The 20240-nt window shown below is 36.3% G+C and overlaps 1 protein-coding gene across 3 annotated transcripts in view; it reads left to right on the top strand.

Moving 5' to 3' along the window:
• The window catches only part of AKAP6 (A-kinase anchoring protein 6), a 289951-nt gene that overhangs the window by 186610 nt on the left and 83101 nt on the right, over positions 1–20240 (top strand). For all 3 annotated transcript variants that reach the window (XM_026095076.2, XM_026095075.2, XM_026095073.2), the window contains exon 8: positions 16786–16934. In XM_026095076.2, the coding sequence (XP_025950861.2) occupies positions 16786–16934 (149 nt within the window). The remainder of the gene's footprint in view (positions 1–16785; positions 16935–20240) is intronic.

Here is a 20240-nt window from a genome sequence, read left to right as displayed (position 1 = left end):
GGCAGATTGCACCAAAAGGATCTAGCATTTTTAGTCGGCAGCATTGCAGATTCCATGTCTGCAACATCTTACATTTGAGTAGACGTGTGTGTTTGTGAGTGTGTTGCAAATATGAAACACAATGTAGGATTTACTCCCATGGAAAAAAAAGTGCTTAAAATTAATTAAGGGAATGAAAGCTTTTTTTCAAAATCTTTCCAGTTTTAAGGCATTTCTTTTTTTATTCATGTTTCTTTCACATAAGTTCTTTTCTATTTAACAAAATGAAACAAACAAAGAAAAAACCCTGATGTGGCATTGATGTGGTACGTCTGGGAGCTTCAGAAATTCTAGTCTAAGGATATACCCTTTTCTCTGCACATGTGCATACTGTCTTTGAGATCTGCATGCCTTTGGATTCAATATGAATAGAGTATACAGTCCTTTAAGATCCTCCATTCCCTTCACTGCCAAATGCAGTGGACGTTCAGAATGTGCAGTAATTGTAGAGATAGGTCTATGTTTTAACCGACTGTATTATTCAAGCCATCACATCCAGCATCTTATTATGAGAATTTTATAACAATAATTAGTACATGTTCCATGTCTATGTATTGCAAAAGGAAACAGAGGGAATCTAAAAGTGAGTGGATGGGAAGTCTTCTTTGTGGTAACAGTAGAATTATACAAATGGAATTTACCATATTTTAAGCAAAGCTGGTAGTATCAAATAAGTAAATTTATAACAGAAGTGAAGGATTGGTAAGGTGAAGGTATCTTTGTGGTGTTTAGAAATTTATTTCAAAAGATACTGAGATTAACCTCTACTTAAAGAAGGATTTTTATACTGCATCACTTAATTTCACTGACTTGGACAGAGTTCCTCATGTTACATATGTGTCTGGGAACCTTCTGTGTTTCTAAAGAAGAATTTTAACTTCAAATCAATAGTAAAGCTGCCCAGAGTCATAAAGACCTTGACTGTATCAGCGAAGTATTCTCCTATTTGGTTTGAAAACATGAGTGTGTCTGCACTTTGTTTAATTCCTCTCCATATATAGTTTGTACACCTGTAAATGGGACTTGTGCTACAGAAGGGCGGATCCTGAATCAGCTCAGTTGTGTCACTGCAGCTGCCCAGTGACTCCAGCTCCCAGTGCTGATGGTGCCCAACAGTGGGCTTTGCTGCATAGTAGCACAGAAAGCCATAGTTTTTGAGCATGTTGTTTTAAGGCTCTGTGCAAACTCAAGACATTCAGATCATGTTTTCAAATCTATATTTGCAGTCATAGGCTTACTTACCCTGGGGAATGGCACGATGTTAAAATGTTAGGTGTTAAAACAAACACAATGGGAAAGACAGCTATTATTGTTGACAGGGTGTTTATTTTTAAAATGTAAGTTCTGGAAAATATTGTCCTGCACTCTGCTGTAGAATTAACAGAAACCAATGGATCTGATTACAACTGAATTATTTTTGTTTACAATGCAACTATTTAGATATACACATAGATGCATGTTTATTAATTTTAGACAGAAATTTTGAAATATTGTTTGAGCTTTCTTCATTTTTCCATACTCTTAAGTGATCTTTCCCATTATATCAAATATTCAGTTAAACAAGTAGATACACTATGTGTATATCTCATTTTTTAAATAATGTGATGTATTAAGAAAAGCATTGATATGTTGTATGATTTACAGTCTTGGAAAAAAATAACAGTCATAACTTTGCAGTTTTTGTGATGCATGAAGATCAGATTTTTTAATGTTGGTTAATGCTTTACTAATTAAAGTGTGCATGTTAATTAAAGCAGAGGCTAATGTTAATTACCTATATTAATGGAATCTCATGTAGCACCTGCCTGAAGCAATGGGTTCAATTTTCAAAATATCTCAATTAAGGCTGAAACTTTTGATTTGCATCTAGTAGGGTTTCAATTAACTGCATTGCAAACTTAAATAACACACTTAAAGGGATAATATCACCAATCACATGCAACACAGTGGAATTGGTCGGTTCAATTATTGACTACGGCTGTGAGAGCTTTCACAGTCGGTAGGTAAGCACTATGGTATTGGCAAGTGATTATTGTCTAGGGCTGTCATCACTCCCTGTGGCTGTTGTAAGAGAGATGTTAAATTGCTGTACTTGGGTCTCACTGCAATTCCATTGTTGAGGGGGGAAGAAAAAGATAGAATGATGTTTGCTCACATCCAGCATTTAACGGTGAAGATTCAACTTGTTCCTCTGAAATAAATGGCCGATGTTCCATGAGGTGGTAAGCCGTTTTATCAAATGGGAAAGCAGTATTTGTGATAAAGCGAACAATGTTACAGTTTACTTCTCAGCCAAGCCAAGAGATGTGATTGTATTCCCAATCTTGGTTTCAGCCACCACAGCACTATGTGTTGACATGGGAGCTTTTAATGAGCAGCTTCAGGAAACGATTAACAAAGCACTAGAAATAGATGCAATCATGCTGATTGGAAATTCTACCTAAGCTCCATAAACAAGACCGTAATGTCCTGCTACCGTACAATGTTCTGTGGTAGTTATTACTGATGGGTCCAGAACTTGAAGTTTTAAGCGAAGCCTATTCCAGTAAGACATTGATGGTTCAGTTATAATGAAGCCAAGATGAAAGCCATGCTAATTTTTGTTTATTTGGACATGCGGCTGAGGAATGGATGTGGGGTTCAGGGATAGGCTCCCAATCTTGTTCATAAATATAACACAAAAATAGGCGTCATTCCTGCGTGCACTGTGTGGGAACAGGACACTAAAGTTAGCTTTCAAACATGCTCAGCAAAGAAGGAGACTAGCTGGAATAGAAGTTTAGCCTGTGGTTGTATTAGCAAGACCCCTCACCTGTGACTGTCTACTTTCCTTCTGAAAACAGGCTGTAGTCCTTAGACCATCCCACTACACCGGATGCTGACTATATAATCGTGCTTATTAATAAAAGTTGTAACAATTTATTGTAATACTCAGGCTTAATGTCACCATTTTAATTAATGCTATGGCAAAGGAAAAAAATCTTCCCCATGTCAATCAATCTGTTTAAAGAGCTTGTGAGATTAGAACGAAACCCTTTTATCACACTACATTTAAAATATTTGTTCTAAAATATTGTAATGACTTTTCACTTACAAAAGAGTTATCACTATGTTACCTCTCTTGCATCTGGATTAATCACAGTGTAATGAATTTTATTATTGTTTTCACTTCTAATAAGCTTGTATCCTGAGTCATGTTAGATGTTTTAGAACTCAGTTTTCTGTCTCTGGGAACAGATCAAGGTCTGTCATAATCTGAGTGCCCAGAATCTGCATGGTTTCAATAGTGATAATCAGCTTCTTTAACAGTGTAGTGTATTTTACATGCTCTGTGTGGACACAAATTGTTGTCTTATTTATGGTTACTGGAAATAGATATCCTTTAATTAAAGCTTTCCTTTGACAGATACTTTTTGTGGTAGCTAGACTTTGGATTCTGAGGGTCAGTATGTATATTACTTTAGCTGCAGAAAATATCACGTTTTCATAGCATTTTCAGGGTCAGGAGTTAATCTAACAAGATGAAGCAGGTATGCATGGTATACTTTGATTTGTTATTGTCACCTCAGTTAGACTTCCTTGCATATTGTTTGAAGGAAAAAGCCTAAATTGTGCAATTGTATAGTCACGTGAACATTTGTTACGTGCATAGGTGATGCGGTCACTAATGTCTTGAGAGCAGTGATTTTGCCATTCTCTGTGTTCTATACAACACCCAAAGCTTTGGACCCAGACTCTTTCCCTTGTTAAATGAAAATATTCATTCACAGTCATTTAAATATCTGCCTAAACTTAAGTAAAAATAGCCAAATATCATGTGCTTTTTGGGCTCATGATAGCTCAGAAGACTGTAGCAATAAAACTTTTAGTAATTTGGTAATATTAACTGCTTTCTAAATCAGAAAATATACAGCACTACCTGGCAGTATCTTCTGTAACGGTGATGTCTTTGATGAAAATCTGTTGAAATCATTGTATTTACAAGATTACTGAGTTTAGGTCTCTCTGGGTATTAGTTGGCCCAAAGGCACTTAGCCAATTAAGGCTATTGGAAAAAGAGAAAGCAATCCAACTAGAATCTTTCTGAAAGGAATCTTTAACAGCATTTACTACTCTTGTCGTATAGAGACCATAATGTAGCAGTTTAAGTATCTTGGGTATACTTGGTCTTGGTTTTATTTAACGAGGGTGTTATTGTTATGTATGAGAGAGAGTGAAAGAGAGAAGTTTAATACATTGTTTGTTAAAATTACAAAAGAGAATATTACATGAAAAGCGTCCTGAAAATGTGATTCTACAGTATCATTGTATTAGGAAACAAGGAAAATGAAGATCCTGCAAATTTGGATGGATTATTATCGATAGTGATTTAAAAGGCACCTGTAAAGTGCTCATTCATATGTTTTGGTTTATAGACTCCTCCACTAACGTTTGCTTTATGAGTAAGTCAGGACCTTAGGTGCTTTATCCAAATTACATGTTCAGGATCAGGCCAAGAGTCACGACACGTTTCTAATTGAGATGTTGGGAAAAGTAAAACAAGTATAATTACGTAGAATCTCTGATGCAATCTGCTATACTCTGACGTTTTCAACAAAAATGGGAGGAGCAAATTGGTTGAATCCCATTAGATATTCATAGGCTAGAATGTGTGGTATGTTTGTTAAAGGGTTCACGTAAGATCCAACCGTGCAATCTTTACTCTGGCAAAATTCCCTTTTACACCATGGAAAGTTTTCCTAAATGTAATATGTAAAAAAAAAAAAAATAAAACTAAGAAAGGATTTGAATACTTGATATTGACTTTTCAGAACTGTCTTTTGAAGTTATTTTTAGAACCTTGTCATCCATGAGGAAGATGTAAATCAAAATCTACCTTAAAGTGCTGTGATAAAAGATTGCCACTAAATTTTGTCTATGTAATGCAATAAAGTGGAATCACATTAGAATCCTTGTCAAAGTAAGGTATCTAACATGTTTTTGTAAAAGAGCATTTGTCAGAAAAATGTTTTTATTGTTTATAAAAGAGATGTCACTTTTCTTATATTTTAGGGCTTTAATTGTTCTTTCACTTTGCCTTAGCCCTGAATAATCTCTCTACGTGAGTGGATCATATCTTAATACAATATGTAGATGTAAACTGAGGTTTTTAAAAATAATTTTATATTGCATCTGTTTTCACTGCATGTTACTGCATGTCTCTAGAGGCATACAGCATTTTTATTTTCAAGTAAATTTATATTAGTTGAAGTCTCCAGCTGTTTTAGATATAGGATCATTTCCTGTTGGTACAGTTTCCAGAACAATTCCCTTTTTTTCTTCTCAAAAGAATGAGAAATTTAATTTAACAAAGACATCCTATAATTGCCTTTGTATCTAGCAAGGTATCTAGCAATCTAAATATTTTATTTTATTTAAAACATCTGTCTACATAATATCATATGACTATACAAGCCTATATCAGCCTTCTGAAAGACAGCTGCTGCCACTTTTATTTAATTTATAAGACCAACAAAATTGCTCCTTAAGATAAAGCCAGTCTGCCACTGAGTCATATATAAAAAAAATTTTGCAAGATGAAAATTGCTTGCATTTACAGTTCTTGTTAAACTAATCTAGGTCTTTTTCAAATTTAGAAGCATCCTTTCTCCTCTCTTCCCCCCTCCCCTCCCCCCCAATCACTATGGAAACATAGGAGCTTTGCATATACGTTTTTTTAGAAGCTCATTTTATTAAGACTGAAGGTACCTTTCTTTTGAAGATGAAATGCAAACTAGAGTCACATCTTAATTGCTCGGCTTTTGGGATCTATTTATTTCCTGCTATCTTCATTTTCGCAAACATTTAGTACAATTTGGTCTGAGTTTCCATGCAATTTTTGAGAAAATGCATAGGGGAAGTGATAATGTCAATACAGATCTTTATCTGTTTTGCGTTGCTGAGCTTGGTTTGCAGTGATTTCTTTTCTGTAAACTACTTCTTGTATCAAGCAACTCATACAAAAAATAAAGTGTTTAGTAGATAGTATCAATTCAGGCACAGCAGCAGTCCTAGAAAAATAGACATAGGCATTCTACAGTATGTATAAATAAGACAAGTTTACCTTTTCCAGGGAAGTAATCAAAATACTCCTTTTTGGAGAACTAAGAGTATGAAAGGAAAATGTTTATGGTTCCCTACTGGCACGCAGTTATGATTGACAGGAAAAAACAACATGTATGCCACATGAGACATCTTGTTCAGGAACTTTCAGGAGGGTAGTAAATTGGTGTTGGCACAAACACAAAAAAATAAAATGACTTGATTCAGCAGTTTTCAATTCTAAGTCCCTAAGCTCCAAAGAAAGAAGTAAATATTCATCAAATGATCAAAATTTATATTGATTTTTATTCTGCATTAGCAGCTCAAAGTCAAGATTTGTGACAGGGTGGATGTTGGTTTGAATGATTCTCTTTGAAATAAGGATATAGGCGCTGGGTTGAGTGCTACTGCGCATTCCTGAACCATAGGAAAAGACTATTAGAACCCTAGGAGGCTAAATTTTTTAAAGAATAGTATAAAGGCATGCTTGTTCTGTACTGTTTTGATAACTAAATTGTTGTTATTAGTATGTAAAGTAATTCTTGTTTTTTCTGCTTTACTCCTTCCCTTCCATTATCATCTGAGGACAACTTTTTTATAGAACTTCAAAGGAAGCACAGTTCATGTACTGCCGTAACCGAGTTAATATCGGTACTTCCCAGAGTAAGTGTATTTTACAGTGAGGAGCTAGTCTGACAGAGCAAGGGAAGCAAAGATTGTATCTTCATATTATACCTCTCTAATTTTGCAGTTTCTGCCAGGGAGTAAATAAAGATCTTGGGGCTGGGGGGTGGGAGGGAAGGGAGGGTGGAAATTCAGGGAAAGAGAAAGCAAGCATGAGTGCAGCACTGTAACACAAATGTGATGACTGTGATTACTGAGCTGTGAGATTTAATGAGAAAGCCTGTATTAGAGTGATGTAGAAAATCATAAGCTCTAGTCTATAGTAGTATAATGGCTCTCAGCCCCCAGCAAAAAGTAAATAAATAAGTTAGTGGCATTTTTAACAAACTTAAATGTATTGAAAATAAAAAGGGAAGTTATCTCCATTATTATACTGATGCGATATCCTTGTTTTTTTAAGTATCTTAGCTTGCATTAAAATGAGATTCATTGTTGTAAAATGGAAGAAGAGAATAGAAAGTGTGGGTGGGTAGATGGGGGATGTTAAATAAAAACAAGGTGAGGCAGAAACACAGTAACTACCAAAGTGTTAACAAATTTCCCAAATGTCCTAGGTGCTTACAATTCAGCAAACATCTTTAACAGCATAGCTTTAAAATTAAATTTTACAAACATTATGGGTAATGCTTTAATAGTATGCAAATTGCAATGAAGTCAGCAGTGACAAAGCTGACCTCTCAGCAATACAAATATTTTATGCTTAAAACAGTTATCTTTTTACACTTCCCTCTGCCTCTGTAGGTGTCAGATACTTCAAGAGGCTCCTCATCTGAGGATCATAAATAAACTCAAAGCTGCAGCAGTCTGTGGCTGCTCTTTACACAAGGCAAAATAATTGTATGAATCCACACATTAACCTATATGTTTTACTGTTGCAGTGAAGTCAGCTTTGCTTTACAATAATTTTTATGCCTCTACTAATAATTTTTTAAAGCTTCCTCAAAATTAGTTTTTGAATTTTCTGTTTTTAATTGTCCTCAGCAACTTTATACATATATATTTGTGTGTGTGTATAAAATTTCACATTTATTTGCATAGGAAAATAATATATAGAGAAAAGTATCTAGCCTGAATCTCCCTGTTATTATTAAATATATTTATTGAGTAACATGCAGGTTTTATGTTCCTCATAATCTGCTTATTCTTACTTCATCTTGCAGGATGGACAGTGTTCTGTGTTCATATCTGCACAATTTGAGGCCATAAAAGCAGGCATGATATGATTAGTAGTTCAATATGTAAATAGCTACTAAAAAAAAAACCCTACTAATTGCTACTCATTCTAGTAAGAGGAGAAAAAGTGATCTTAGTTTGAAAAAAAATTTATATTATATAGTAAGAAAACATTATCGACTGTAAGGATAATGTAACACTGAATAGGCTGCCGAGGCACACAAAGAAGTTCCTTCAGTTCCAGGACAAGTCGAGTAAACATTCATCTTTGAGATACACTCAGCGTAGGCATCTGGACTTGAAAATATTTGAGAGAGACTGTTGAGCCTCTCAAAATACTTGACTCAAAATACTGAGTCAGAAGGAGACTTTAGCTCAAAATTTCTACAATTTTGTGAGTGTCTGTATGTTTAGGAAACTGTGGAACTGGTTTTTATAAAAATAGTCTTTGTAATGATTAAGTTAACAAATATGAAACATTTGTCAAGCAACATTTGTCATATAAAAGTTTAAAACTGAGCTACTTTGAAAAAAATCAGACTCTATATATACTACTAAAAATATTTTGTAGGTAACATGCTCACAAGTGAGGCAGTGTAACTACAGCACCATCTTATTAGTCATTACTGCATTTTATGTAGATTCCTTTCAGCATGATAAATAACAGAATTCTACCAAAACCTCAGTTCATCAAATAATAAAACAGGAATACTATTCCATAGTACAGTAAAAGTAATTAAAAGACTGTGTGTATTATCAAAGTTATTTCAGATACATACATCGTAAATTTTAAAAAGTAAATAATTATCTTATATTTACTTCAAAATGAGATTCTTCGATTTTACATAACTTGGAACCCACTTTCTACAAATAAACCATCAGGTTTTACTTCACTATAAGCCAGTACAGCTCCCAACAGTGAGAAAAGATATGCGCAAAGCACATCTTCCGTGAGCATGTGTGCATATACGCCAAAACATGCGCAAAGCTGTTTTCCCCTGCTAAGAAAGAGCGATTTGCAATAAAGGCTAACCCTATGGACGTATATGGTGTCAACAATCCTTCTCTTATTCATGAAGGCCTCATTTACCCTGTGCTGTCATGACCAGTGGGTCCTTTCACTGGACATTTTTATCATAGAAAAGACTGTTTAAACGATGCCAAGGAAGCTGCAAGGTAACTACAACTTCTGTCTCTCTGCGGCCGAAGGCTGGATGGTGGGAGCTGGAGGTGGTCACACAGACCTGGCCCCAGACGAGAGCGCTGAGATGTGGCCTGTACAGCAGGAGCAAGACTGGTGCAGAGGATTTACTGAGCGCTGTGAAGCCTCCTCAGTAACTTGTAGACTGTGTTGTGCAGTCTGTGCAATGCCCTACCTTAAATGACAACTGTGAGCGACAAGTTCTGAGCAAAATTTCCACGTAACTGGCCTAATGTTTTTGATACTAGCTGAGTCATGCATTCCTGGGATGTGCTGGGTGGTTTTTCCTAGGAGGTGTTGGTTTTGCGCGACCTAGCTTCCCCCACCATTTCTGAGTAGAAATGTAGGTGTCAGTCTGCCGCAGGGATGGGGGCAGAGCAGTGTGCGCTGCCGCTCTGTGGAATTCCCTTGCACGTACATGTGCTGTCCTGAATCCTGAGCGTTGGCACCTTTTTCCAGAAGTGCATGGCCATTCTGAATGCTCAGAACTACAGATCTAGTCAGGTGCGTTGCCTGTATGTGTGGTTTGGTACACAAACCTTTTAGAGTAGCATGACTTTTAGAAATATCAGTGTTTTGGATGATAGGCAAACTCTCTACAGTCTCTTTTTAAGCCACTTCATTGTTCTAAAAGTGCAAACAGAGGGAATGGTAGGAACAGTCAGACCTGTGCAAATAATGGAGGTTTAATTAAGTAAGATTAAGTTTACAATTTTAGCACATTGAGGAAAGACTCGCTGTCTCTGTGACTAGTCTTTCCCCTTCCTGGCTACTTGGGGATGTTGAGGCTGGCCTGGAAAGGTATTTAACCTTGTGTTTGGGTACAACATATCTGTGTTCTGACCTCCTATAATGAATTGTTTGCTCTGTCAGAATGGAAAAAAAACCAAGCCAGAACGTTGTATTGATGAAGTGCTACTTTGATAGGACAAGTTCTTCAGGGTCTGTAGGAATGGGACTGTTCAGGCTTGCAGTTGCTGTGGCATGCAAAGAGGTGTCACTGAAGAAGTTGGAAGGCAAGTGGCAGATTTGATGAAATGCACTCTTAACAAGTATGTTGCTGGGTTCAGTAAGATGAGAAAAGTAGCAAAAGTTACTGCCCACTGTTCAGTTTCCTTTCTTACAAAGATTTTTTTTTCACCTTGCAATTTTGAGATGCTGTTGTCAGAACTTATTCACAATCCTGGAAGACTTTGGACAGTTAATCCTTTCTTGCTTTCCTTCGACGTTTTTGATATTTGTGATACATACAGGGAACTATTCTAGATCCACAGCTGAGATCTGCTTGCTGCGCAGGGCATGCCACACTCTTGTAGTGTATTTAATTTTACACTGAACAGAGCCAAAGGCGTGGGGAGAGCCAGGAATTAGACACCTGAGGTCCAGATTTCAAATTGACAGCATTATCAGAACACCACTATGGATTTGGTCAGACAGTGCTGCTGAGGCCGTGCTACTGATTGCATTTGCGCTCCTACAGACAGCTGTAAAGTCACAGAGCATGTTCCTAATCTTTCTAACCAACAGCAAAACCTACATATTTCTGAAAGCCAAGGGAAACCCTGCAAAACTGTATTGCTGTTATTTACTGGCTTGGGTTTTTTAATGTTAGTTCTGTGGCTCGGTTTGGGAATCTGGGAGAAGGCAGCCCTCTTTTGCTATGACACAGCCCTACTCTACCTAAAATTTCATTTTATAGCCCTGTGGACAGGCTTAAAATTCATTGTGCTGTTACTGTAGGTCTACAGTGAGTTTAAGTAGCTTGACCAGTAACAGTCCTCTTCGTGGAAGTTTCACATTGTTGCAAAGCTTTTAGTACACTGAAAAACAAAGTGATAAAGTTATTAGTGATATAAAAGCGTTTCTCAGATTTATGTTGATAAAAACACTTTGCTAAGATTCAACTGGTAACAAGCATGCCCTGATTAACAGAATTAATTTCCTGCATGATCAAAACACAGCATGTCCTTTGTAATAGGACTATCAAATGTTCAGCTCTCAGTAAACACATTGTATGATATTGGATTATTTTTTTAATCTGATTCAGTCCTAAAGAGAGTGCACAGGATGAAAGATGGAAGAGACAGGGGAGCCAAAAGCAGGAAGGGTAATAGACTGAAAAAGAAATCAGCTGCAGCAAGGTCCCTGTTTAGATTATGGAGAGGGATTGGAAAAAAAGACAAAAAAATGAGTTACTATCCTGCTTCAGGAACAAAAACAAATGCCTATTATATAATGACAATTAAAATGCCTAGATGACTCCTTGGAAGTGTTCCTTGTATCCTAAGTGTTTTCAGGCACAGAAGACATGTTGGCTGGCAGTGGGGATGGTGAGGTGGATGATCAGCTCCATACAGGGTCTTTGATCCAACTCTTGCCTACCAAAGAACTCCTTCTGTAAGCTCCATCTCCGTGGAAGATACTGTGAGCCCTGTGCTCCTCAAATCATCTTATTCAGTGGCTGCATCTGAGATAGAGCCAGGGTCTGTTTTTCATCCTATAATAAAACCTTCTGCACAGCTTTATAATGTGGTTAAGTAGTCAGAACACTGTGATGGAAAACAGAAGAAAAATGCTTCAAGGGACAGATATGACCACATAAATATTGCTGTGATGCAACTTAGTTCTGGTAAGGAATTACTCTCAATTCTATCAGGGATAACATTTGTCCAGAAATTCACCAGTTATAAGGATATAAAGAGTGCCAAGCTCTTTGGATGTGCATCCTTTTAGAATGATGCAACTCAGTTTGCATTGCTATAAAATATACATATAGATAAGCCTTAAAAGTGTACATGTGGCAGAATACCATCTGACCACTCCTTATCTGGCAAACACTGGTACATGTGCTTTAATTTAAGAGACTATTTTTATCCAGCTTACATTCAACTAATGGCAGAGGAACTAAACTTTGTGTGTATTTCATATGTAATTCTATAGTAATTACAGTCTAGAGTAGTAATATAGCTTTCCTACAGCACCGTAGAGAAGGGATGCTGCAAGATATGATACTTCCATAATTCAAATTCAGCTGAATGTATTGTAATTTGTATATTTTAAAAAAAACAGAATAGTTTGCTTATAGTAGCGTAGTTCATAACAAAAGACATGCTCCCTAGGAAACAGTGTCGGAAAATATTTTTCTTTCCACACCAATTCAGTGATATTTATTTTAGTGTATTCCAATATAAAAATTTTTGACAGTAGAACAACACTAGCACTGAGTTCTCATGTCCATTTACATTGGTGTAAATTTTGAGTCTCTCAGTTGACACTCTGTATACAATATAACCTCTCCATCTCCTTCCTTCCTCACACAGTAACAGCCATTATCCAGCGTCTGGTCTTTCTCCACTTCAGAATAAGGTCATTCTAACACATAGGTCCAACAAGAAATACATTGTATTTTCATTGATTTGTTATTGTCACTGATTACCCCTTTGTGTTATAGTGTCCTGTATAGCAAAGGACACTTTATGTTGACATGCAGAGCCAGTCTTAAGGAACAGAATCTACACCCTCAGTTTATTTATAAACTCTTGCTTTTTGAAAAATGAGCTTTCTGAAGCATTGAAAATATTTACCAGCATTACCTGATTACTAGAACAGAATGTTTGACACTAGCATAGTTTTTCCCCACAGAAAACTGTTTTTTCAGTCTTGTTCAGAGACTGGATCTTCCACACTCAGAAAAAATCAGTGCTGTGTCCTTAGATTACTGGAAGTGTCCCCGTTTAATTTACAAGTGAATATTGTAAACTCGCGCCTTCCTGGTAGGACAGTGACTATTACAGAATCTGTACATATGTGTAACCTAACCATCACCAGCATCTTTTCAACCATGTCTTTATTGCAAGAATGATTGCTTATGAAAGCACCATGAAGCAGAAAGTACAAAGTTAATTTTTGTTTTGTAGCTGGTGACCAGGCAGTTGTCAATACTGCTGATTATCATTCCTTGCTTTTCTTTCTTTTTTTTTTTTTTTAATGTAGTCGGTTTTTTTGCATGCTTTAACTAACTGCTTCCTCTGAAAGGAGTTAAATTCCACTTCTGCATTGGGGCATTGAGATGAACAATTGTCTCCCACCAATTTCTATTAAATGTATATATTTGGGATGATGCGTATCTTAGTAGCCTTTCTCAGGATTTGCTAGACATCCATATTCACAGTGGTGTGTTTGTGATAGAGATTAAGTTCTTACAGTTCTGTTAAGTAACAAGAACGTGTAGCTAGAGTAGTCTGGAAATGCAAACATTGTTCCATGGTGCTCTCAAAATAAGATAGAAAAGGTACTTGTTTTACCTTCCATCTTTGATTAGCAATTAATAAAGAAGCTACTGTGTACTGCAAAGCTAGTCCTTCATTACCACTACAGATCTTAAGATGAGAACAAACTGCAGTAGATTTACTTGTATATCTGTGCTATAGCAAACATTTTCTAGATTGTGCCTGTTAGTTCAGCTTCTGCAGAATGTAGCTTTTTGAAACTTAGCCTGATCGATACCCCCTCAAGGTCTTCAAAGCCTCTCTGGATTTGCAGTTGATATCGGTAGAACAGGGATGAAAAAAACCCTTAAGTACAACAGTGTGATAGATGAATTCATACACAAAAGAAATCAGAGAGATCCATCTGAAAGTCTATGCTGCCCGAGTTTGAGTTGCTGTAAATGTTCATAGTAGTTGAAGAGAGCAGTTGGGTTTAAAAACAAAAGTAGTTGATTTATAGAGCGATCATATTTCTGAGGTAGAGAATCTGGGGCACAATTGCTTGTTGAAGAGCAGGATTCATAGAATATGATGTTAATGGAGTTCATAATTTTCAGCACAAGAGGGCCTGATAGCTGTGGAGACGGTGAGGAAGAAATGGTGGGTACTCATACATCCCTCGCCATATATTTACTTACTCTTTTTGTCCTGTTTTTCATTTTCCCCACTACTCTATTTCATCTTCCTTTTTCTTGTCCTGTTCTTCATATCCATGAAAGTTTTTACCTGTTTGCAAACATCTTTGCATGTCAGCAGAGATGGAAAGTCTGAGAAAGCTAACTAAAAGAGTCAGCTGCCTTGACTTTTCTATTTCTTCTTTTTTTTTCTTTTAAAATATAGAAGAAATATGGAGGGAAAATTAGAAAATACCAAAAACGTGAATCTCAAGTACTGGAATAGTTGTGCTGTTTGAGAAGTAGCATGTGTTCATATCATTTAGGCCTGAGTTTTAATTCATATATGCAGGATGTTCTAGAGTTAGGTTACATGCGAAAGCCTAATCTTTGGTTTTCCATGCTTTTGGAGTACTTAGTTCAGGTTTTTTGTACATAATTTAAATTAAAAAAAATTGAAATAGAAAAAAAACAAGGAGAATAATTGCTCTACTTATCTCCATTTCCAATTCCATCCTGAAAACCAGTGAAATTATTATTTGCTTTAAATATTCCAAAATAATTCACCTCTAGGCTTAAAGTAATCATGGAAGATTTTTTTTTAACCTAATTGTTTGGGAAAGTTACCAGTCACTCACAATGGGGGTTTAGACTGAAAGTGCCACCTCAATCTTAACTAAAATAAAAACAGTTATGAATAAGTGCTTTCTGGTAAAAATAAAATAAAAAGCAAATGCAAACACCTGTTTGGACAGCGTAGAATGCAGAAAGGCGTCAAAGTAAGTGAAGCTCAGCCGAAAGGTTATCCTCGCTGGTGAAAAATCCTTCTGAAAAAGAAATTCAACCAGGACCCCCTCTAGCCTATGGAAAGAGATTGTTTACCAGCCTAAAGGAAAATGTACTTGTATGTGGTGGGGGAGTCAGAATAAGATGTTATTTGTTTATTTGCTGCTTCTGGTAATTTCTGAGTTCTGTAAACAGCAGTTTTAGTTATAGGATCTGAAAATAGTATGTTTTAGAGCTCTATTTAACCATAGTGGTCTACTCTCACCAGCTGGACAGTCCCTACTGGTACCCGCTAGTTTGTCTCGTATTCAAGTATTGCTTCTGCACTGGTAACTCTGTGTGGTTTCATTTCTTGTGGTTTTGAGCTAGGTATGAAAACCTAGTATTTCATTTATATATGCACTAAAAGACCTAAATGGTTTAATTAAGATTTTTATCTCATATCTCCTTGGAAAATTGCTAGATTTTTTTTTTTTTTATTTCTCAAAAACACAATGGGATTTACAGCCAAACATAACAAATTTCACTGTAAGAAGCTACTGAGAGAGAAAGCTGTAAACGTTTGAAAGAGAAGTTTAAAACAGAAATGGCATATCCACATCAGTTATATTATTACTCAGCAAAAATGGTATCAGTGCTAAAGCAAGGTATAAGCAAATACTCGTAACTGCTGTCATCACAAGCTTATTAAGACATTCCAGCTTTATTTCAGACTTACTCTACTGACATTCTTCAATGCCTATTTCCCTTCACTTGCCTGCATTTTTCCCTAGTCTAGATTTTGCAGATTGCCCTTCTCCTTTCTAGCCCTTTCGCGTGCGTTCTCTTTGCAGCTGCCCTTGCTCCCTAGGCCAGTAGCTCTGCCGAGCTGTCGGCAAGCAGACCCCCCCCTTCTCTTGCCTGCTTCCTGCAGTAGAGATTGCAGGAGAGTTCCCGTACAGCATTTCCTCAATGGTTGTTGCATTTATTTGTCACAGTGCCACTTAGTTAAGCAGGCAGTCTCCTAATGGGAATAGGGTATGTAGTTACACAGAGGTAGCAGGTTTTGAAGCATTATCAGAATTTGTAATGTGTGGGGTTTGGGTTTTGGATTGGTTGTTCTTTTTTTTTTTTTTCTTTTTTGGTAAAGCATATTAAAAGAAAACAATAGCATATTGGTCCCAAAGTACTTCTGAACTTCTACCCTCTGTTCTTTTCCCTATTCCTAAGGGCAAGTGTGGCAAACAGCAGATTTCATCCTCATATCATCTGGTGCTCTGAGCCCCAGAATCAAACTGATCACCACAGCTGCAATAAATAAAGTGTCTATTTAATAGGTTATGATGCCAAATATTATTCAACATTCTTTTGGCCAGTCAGAGTCTGATGGAAAACAGCACATCTTACTTACTGCCTTTTCCTTGCAATCAAAATTGCTGAGTAATCAGTGGAAACCAGATAGGAGAAAGCAGAATGTGAATAATGCCAATTTGCTTTTTTTTGTTTACGCTTACTATTTAAAACAAAAATACCTACAGCAATATGGCTTTAACTGTGGTGCACAGGCAATGTGTTAACAAGATGAGTCTTGAAGCCTGTGGAAATGTTATTTTACATATCTACCTTTTCTGTCATAGTGTATGATTTCTAATATCTTTTTCAGTCACGTCCAGACATTTTTATGCAGCATTTGATTGGATGTACGTTTCATGGAATATGTAGCACATGTTCTGATAGAAGCCTAAGTAGTTCACTTCTAACAACTGGGAGTACACTGTACTTTTATCTGATTTATCAATTCAGCCTTTTTGAGTATCATGCAAAGAGAAAAATTATAGTGTGAATATTCCTCTTGGTTAAATTGTTTGTTGAAGTCCAAAAGTAGTTGTTTTAAATGCATTCTTTCTGAATTAAAAAAAAAAAGTTCTGTTTTTTTTTCCTCTTTGTTTTCTTTCTCTAGGCTGAGGTTCAGCTATGCTATCTGGAAGCACAAAGAGATGCTGTTGAACAGATGTCCTTAAAGCTGTACAGTGAGCAGTACAACAGTAGTAGCAAGCGAAAGGAAGAGTTTGCTGATATGTCAAAAGTTCACACAGTGGGAAGTAATGGGTAGGGAACTATTCTTTTTGTTGTTCTATTCTCACTGATCTGTATTTTTTTTACATGATATACTCTTTCTTACTTCTGAGTTAACCAGGATTTTTCTTCCTAGGCCAAGAGGCAGGGGGAAACTCTCTATACCTTTATTTTTTCATATATTAATGCAAAAATTTATGAGGTCTGGATAATTTATCTAAATTACGGTTTGTTCGTAGGACTAATTTTATCTAATAGCAAGCATGTGTGTGTATGGATTTACATATATATGTATGCACTGTTATTTGGCAATTTGATCAAAGAATCATGGACATATTAATCACTGAAATGAGCTAAAATGAAGTCTCTCTAGAATGGCTGCCTCCCTATTTCACAAGCAAGAAAGAATGGCTTGTTGCTCTGGTTTAAGACTTTCTTGAAGGCCTTTTTAAAACCATGCCTTCTGACTGCTAGCTCCCCTAAATGTACACGAAAACATACCTGTTAGTTCATGATAGTGTTGGACAGAGATGGTTCAAAGGAGCTGACCAGTGCTTACTGATCGGGTGCATCCTCATCCTGATACAAGTTTTCTGCTAACAAGTAAATACAGTAAAACTTTTCCCTTCTATTTCGTCTGTAAGGAGAATCATTTACTGAGGTGCTCTTTAGTTCTTTATCTCCAGAACTTCCTTTTCCAATTGTTAACTCAGCGTTGAGGTCTTGGAAACAGTTTTATTAAATTACCAACTCTAAAGATAAATGAGCCTTGTAAACATCCCCTCCTATTATACGGAAAGATGACTGTTTTAGAAAAGTTGATGTGGGCTAATTATGTAGGATTACTGAGATCTTGATTACATATGCAGAAATCTGTCAGATTCTCAAGCGTGCTAGTGTAGCTAGTGCCAACCATAAAAATAATTTGTTCAGAATTGGTGTGTATATGTATATAAATGCGCACTGGAGGCTAAATGTTCAAAAACAGCTTCTAATGTTGCAGCCACAGTTGAATGTGAGCAAGGGGATTTTGCATGGGACATAAGAATGTCTTGACAGACATAAACAGGCTTTGATTTTATTGAGGACAGGGACTCCAAAGCTTTAAATCTTATGGAAAAATCCAACTTATACCTCTACATACCTGATTTTGCAGGTAAAGCAAACAGTGTGGCACTTGAATGCACTTGTTTGTACCTGTAATTTCATGCCTATTACTTATAATGGTAATCTAACAGAATTCCCTACCATTCCTGTGCTGTGATCTAGATTTAAGTCTTGGGCCAACTCCCTGGGCCTTCATGGCCATGCCAGACCTTGTGTAGGCTCAAAAGTGGCTTGCAGAGCTAAAGGACTGGAGGAAAGACGCATATGATACCACATTTTCAGCCAGTGTAGAATATGTGTTGGGCTGAATTCAGATGGAAAACTTCTAGTTGAACCAGTCTGAAGTACTGTATTAAGCACTGTGGAATTGTCTTTCAATTGCAAACATATGGCTCTTTGAAAATAAGGTTTATACAACAGTTCCTTACAGCATGAAAGCTGTGGACAGAATTTCTGTAGCAAGATGATCAGTTAGAGACTTTGAGGACTCTACAAAAAAGAGGCCAGTTTAGGTAACTGGGAAAATTAGAGCATCATTCCATTCGTCGTTGTGGAAGTTTGGGCTGTTTTTAAAAAAAAAAAAAAAAAAAAAAAAAAAAGTGTTCATAGGAGAACTAGCATTACTGTAGGTGGAAAATTGTGTACACAGTAGGATATAAGGCTGGGAGATTTTGTGTAGGAAATAGCTAAACTAAGATAGGGAAGGTACTATCTGCAGACCAAGGTGAAGAACAGATTTACTGTAGAAGGTTGAATTTGCAATGAGAGTGGAGAGGGTTCATGCATATCTGCACGGAAATGGCTAAAGGGGCAATGAAAGAGAAGAGAGTGGGTACCCATTTGATGAGAACACTGTCTATCCAGGCAACAGGGAGTAACCAAGAAAAGCTGAGAGCAGCTGCAAAAGGTTTTGGCAGATGTGGTTGGAGATCTTCCACCCCATCAAAACTAGTGAGGAATTTGTAGAAGTGTCACTGGGAGTTATGCTATAATACCATTTCATAGCATGCAAGCCAGATGTTGGGATCTTTTTGTCAGCTAGTACTGGGGCTTTATGGATGGGGTTCTGAAATAAATACATTGTAGAAGGCTCCAAATATGCACAGTATATAAAGCAATTCTAAAGTTTTCAAGGTCAGAAGTTTGATTTCTTCTATAACCTGCATATCAAAACACATGTATGGAAAGGAGTTCCCACAAATGATGACCCAGAAACATGAAATAATTTTTTGTCTGGCTGAATTTTTTGGCAGGCATAGCAGTATGCTTATAGTATTTCTAAATGCCATGTGAGTTATGCCATCAAAGAAATAATACAAACTGGAAGTATGTGTTAAATATGGAGGAAAAAAACTAATGGAAATAACTCCACATTCCTTTTTATTTATTAATGCCATAGACGAGCTGGTTTTCTCATGAGAAGGGCGCTCATGAATTTTCATTCAAAATAATAAATTGATGTCCACATTTTAAGAAATATGTTTAGGGTTCAAGGGATTAGACATGCAACTCCGCATATCTGATTCCCTGTTTACCAAGATAAAATACACTTCTTAATGTCATTGTAATTATTATGTAGCTAATGATTTTAGTTTATTAACCATTAACCTATACTAAAGAAGCTGTAGTTACCTGCCCTTTAACTAATCTTACACCATTCTTGTTGGCAATGTTTAGGTACTTTTAATGGAGGACTATTTTTTGCATAAAATAAAATATAAAGATGACATTTTTCTAGCACTTGGTGGAATTAGATAATCTACCAAAATTAGTTCATTTCTATAGTTCCTGCATCTGTAACACAGATACAGTATTTCAGAAGTTATGCTTTCCTTGATTCTGCCTGAGGCAATATGAAAATGACCTGCTAAGCACAGAAAGAATTTGATTCTCAATATAAAAGGAATTTTCAATATACCACAGAAATATTGACAATTACGTTTTAATCTTAACCAGTCACTGATCCTACATTTGCTGGTTTTCATTAGTATCTTTTTGGGGGCTTATTACCTTACATCCTTTTCCAAATTGATAGTAATCCGTATATCAATTTAGATGTACGGCATTAATTTTAAAAAGAAAGTATCTTTTGAAAAAATCAGTCATTTCAGAACTATGAAAAATATTGCAGTCAAATTCAAAAAAAATATATAGGTGATGCTCTGTCTTCAGACTCAGGCAAATGGCTGCCATAGTCAGTTTGCTTAAAAGTGTTTCTAGTTGACTTTATTT

Source organism: Dromaius novaehollandiae, chromosome 5, assembly GCF_036370855.1.
Source record: "Dromaius novaehollandiae isolate bDroNov1 chromosome 5, bDroNov1.hap1, whole genome shotgun sequence".
NCBI classification, from domain to species: domain Eukaryota; kingdom Metazoa; phylum Chordata; class Aves; order Casuariiformes; family Dromaiidae; genus Dromaius; species Dromaius novaehollandiae.
Note: the sequence above shows the minus strand (reverse complement) of the source record. Positions and strands in the feature narration are given on the sequence as shown.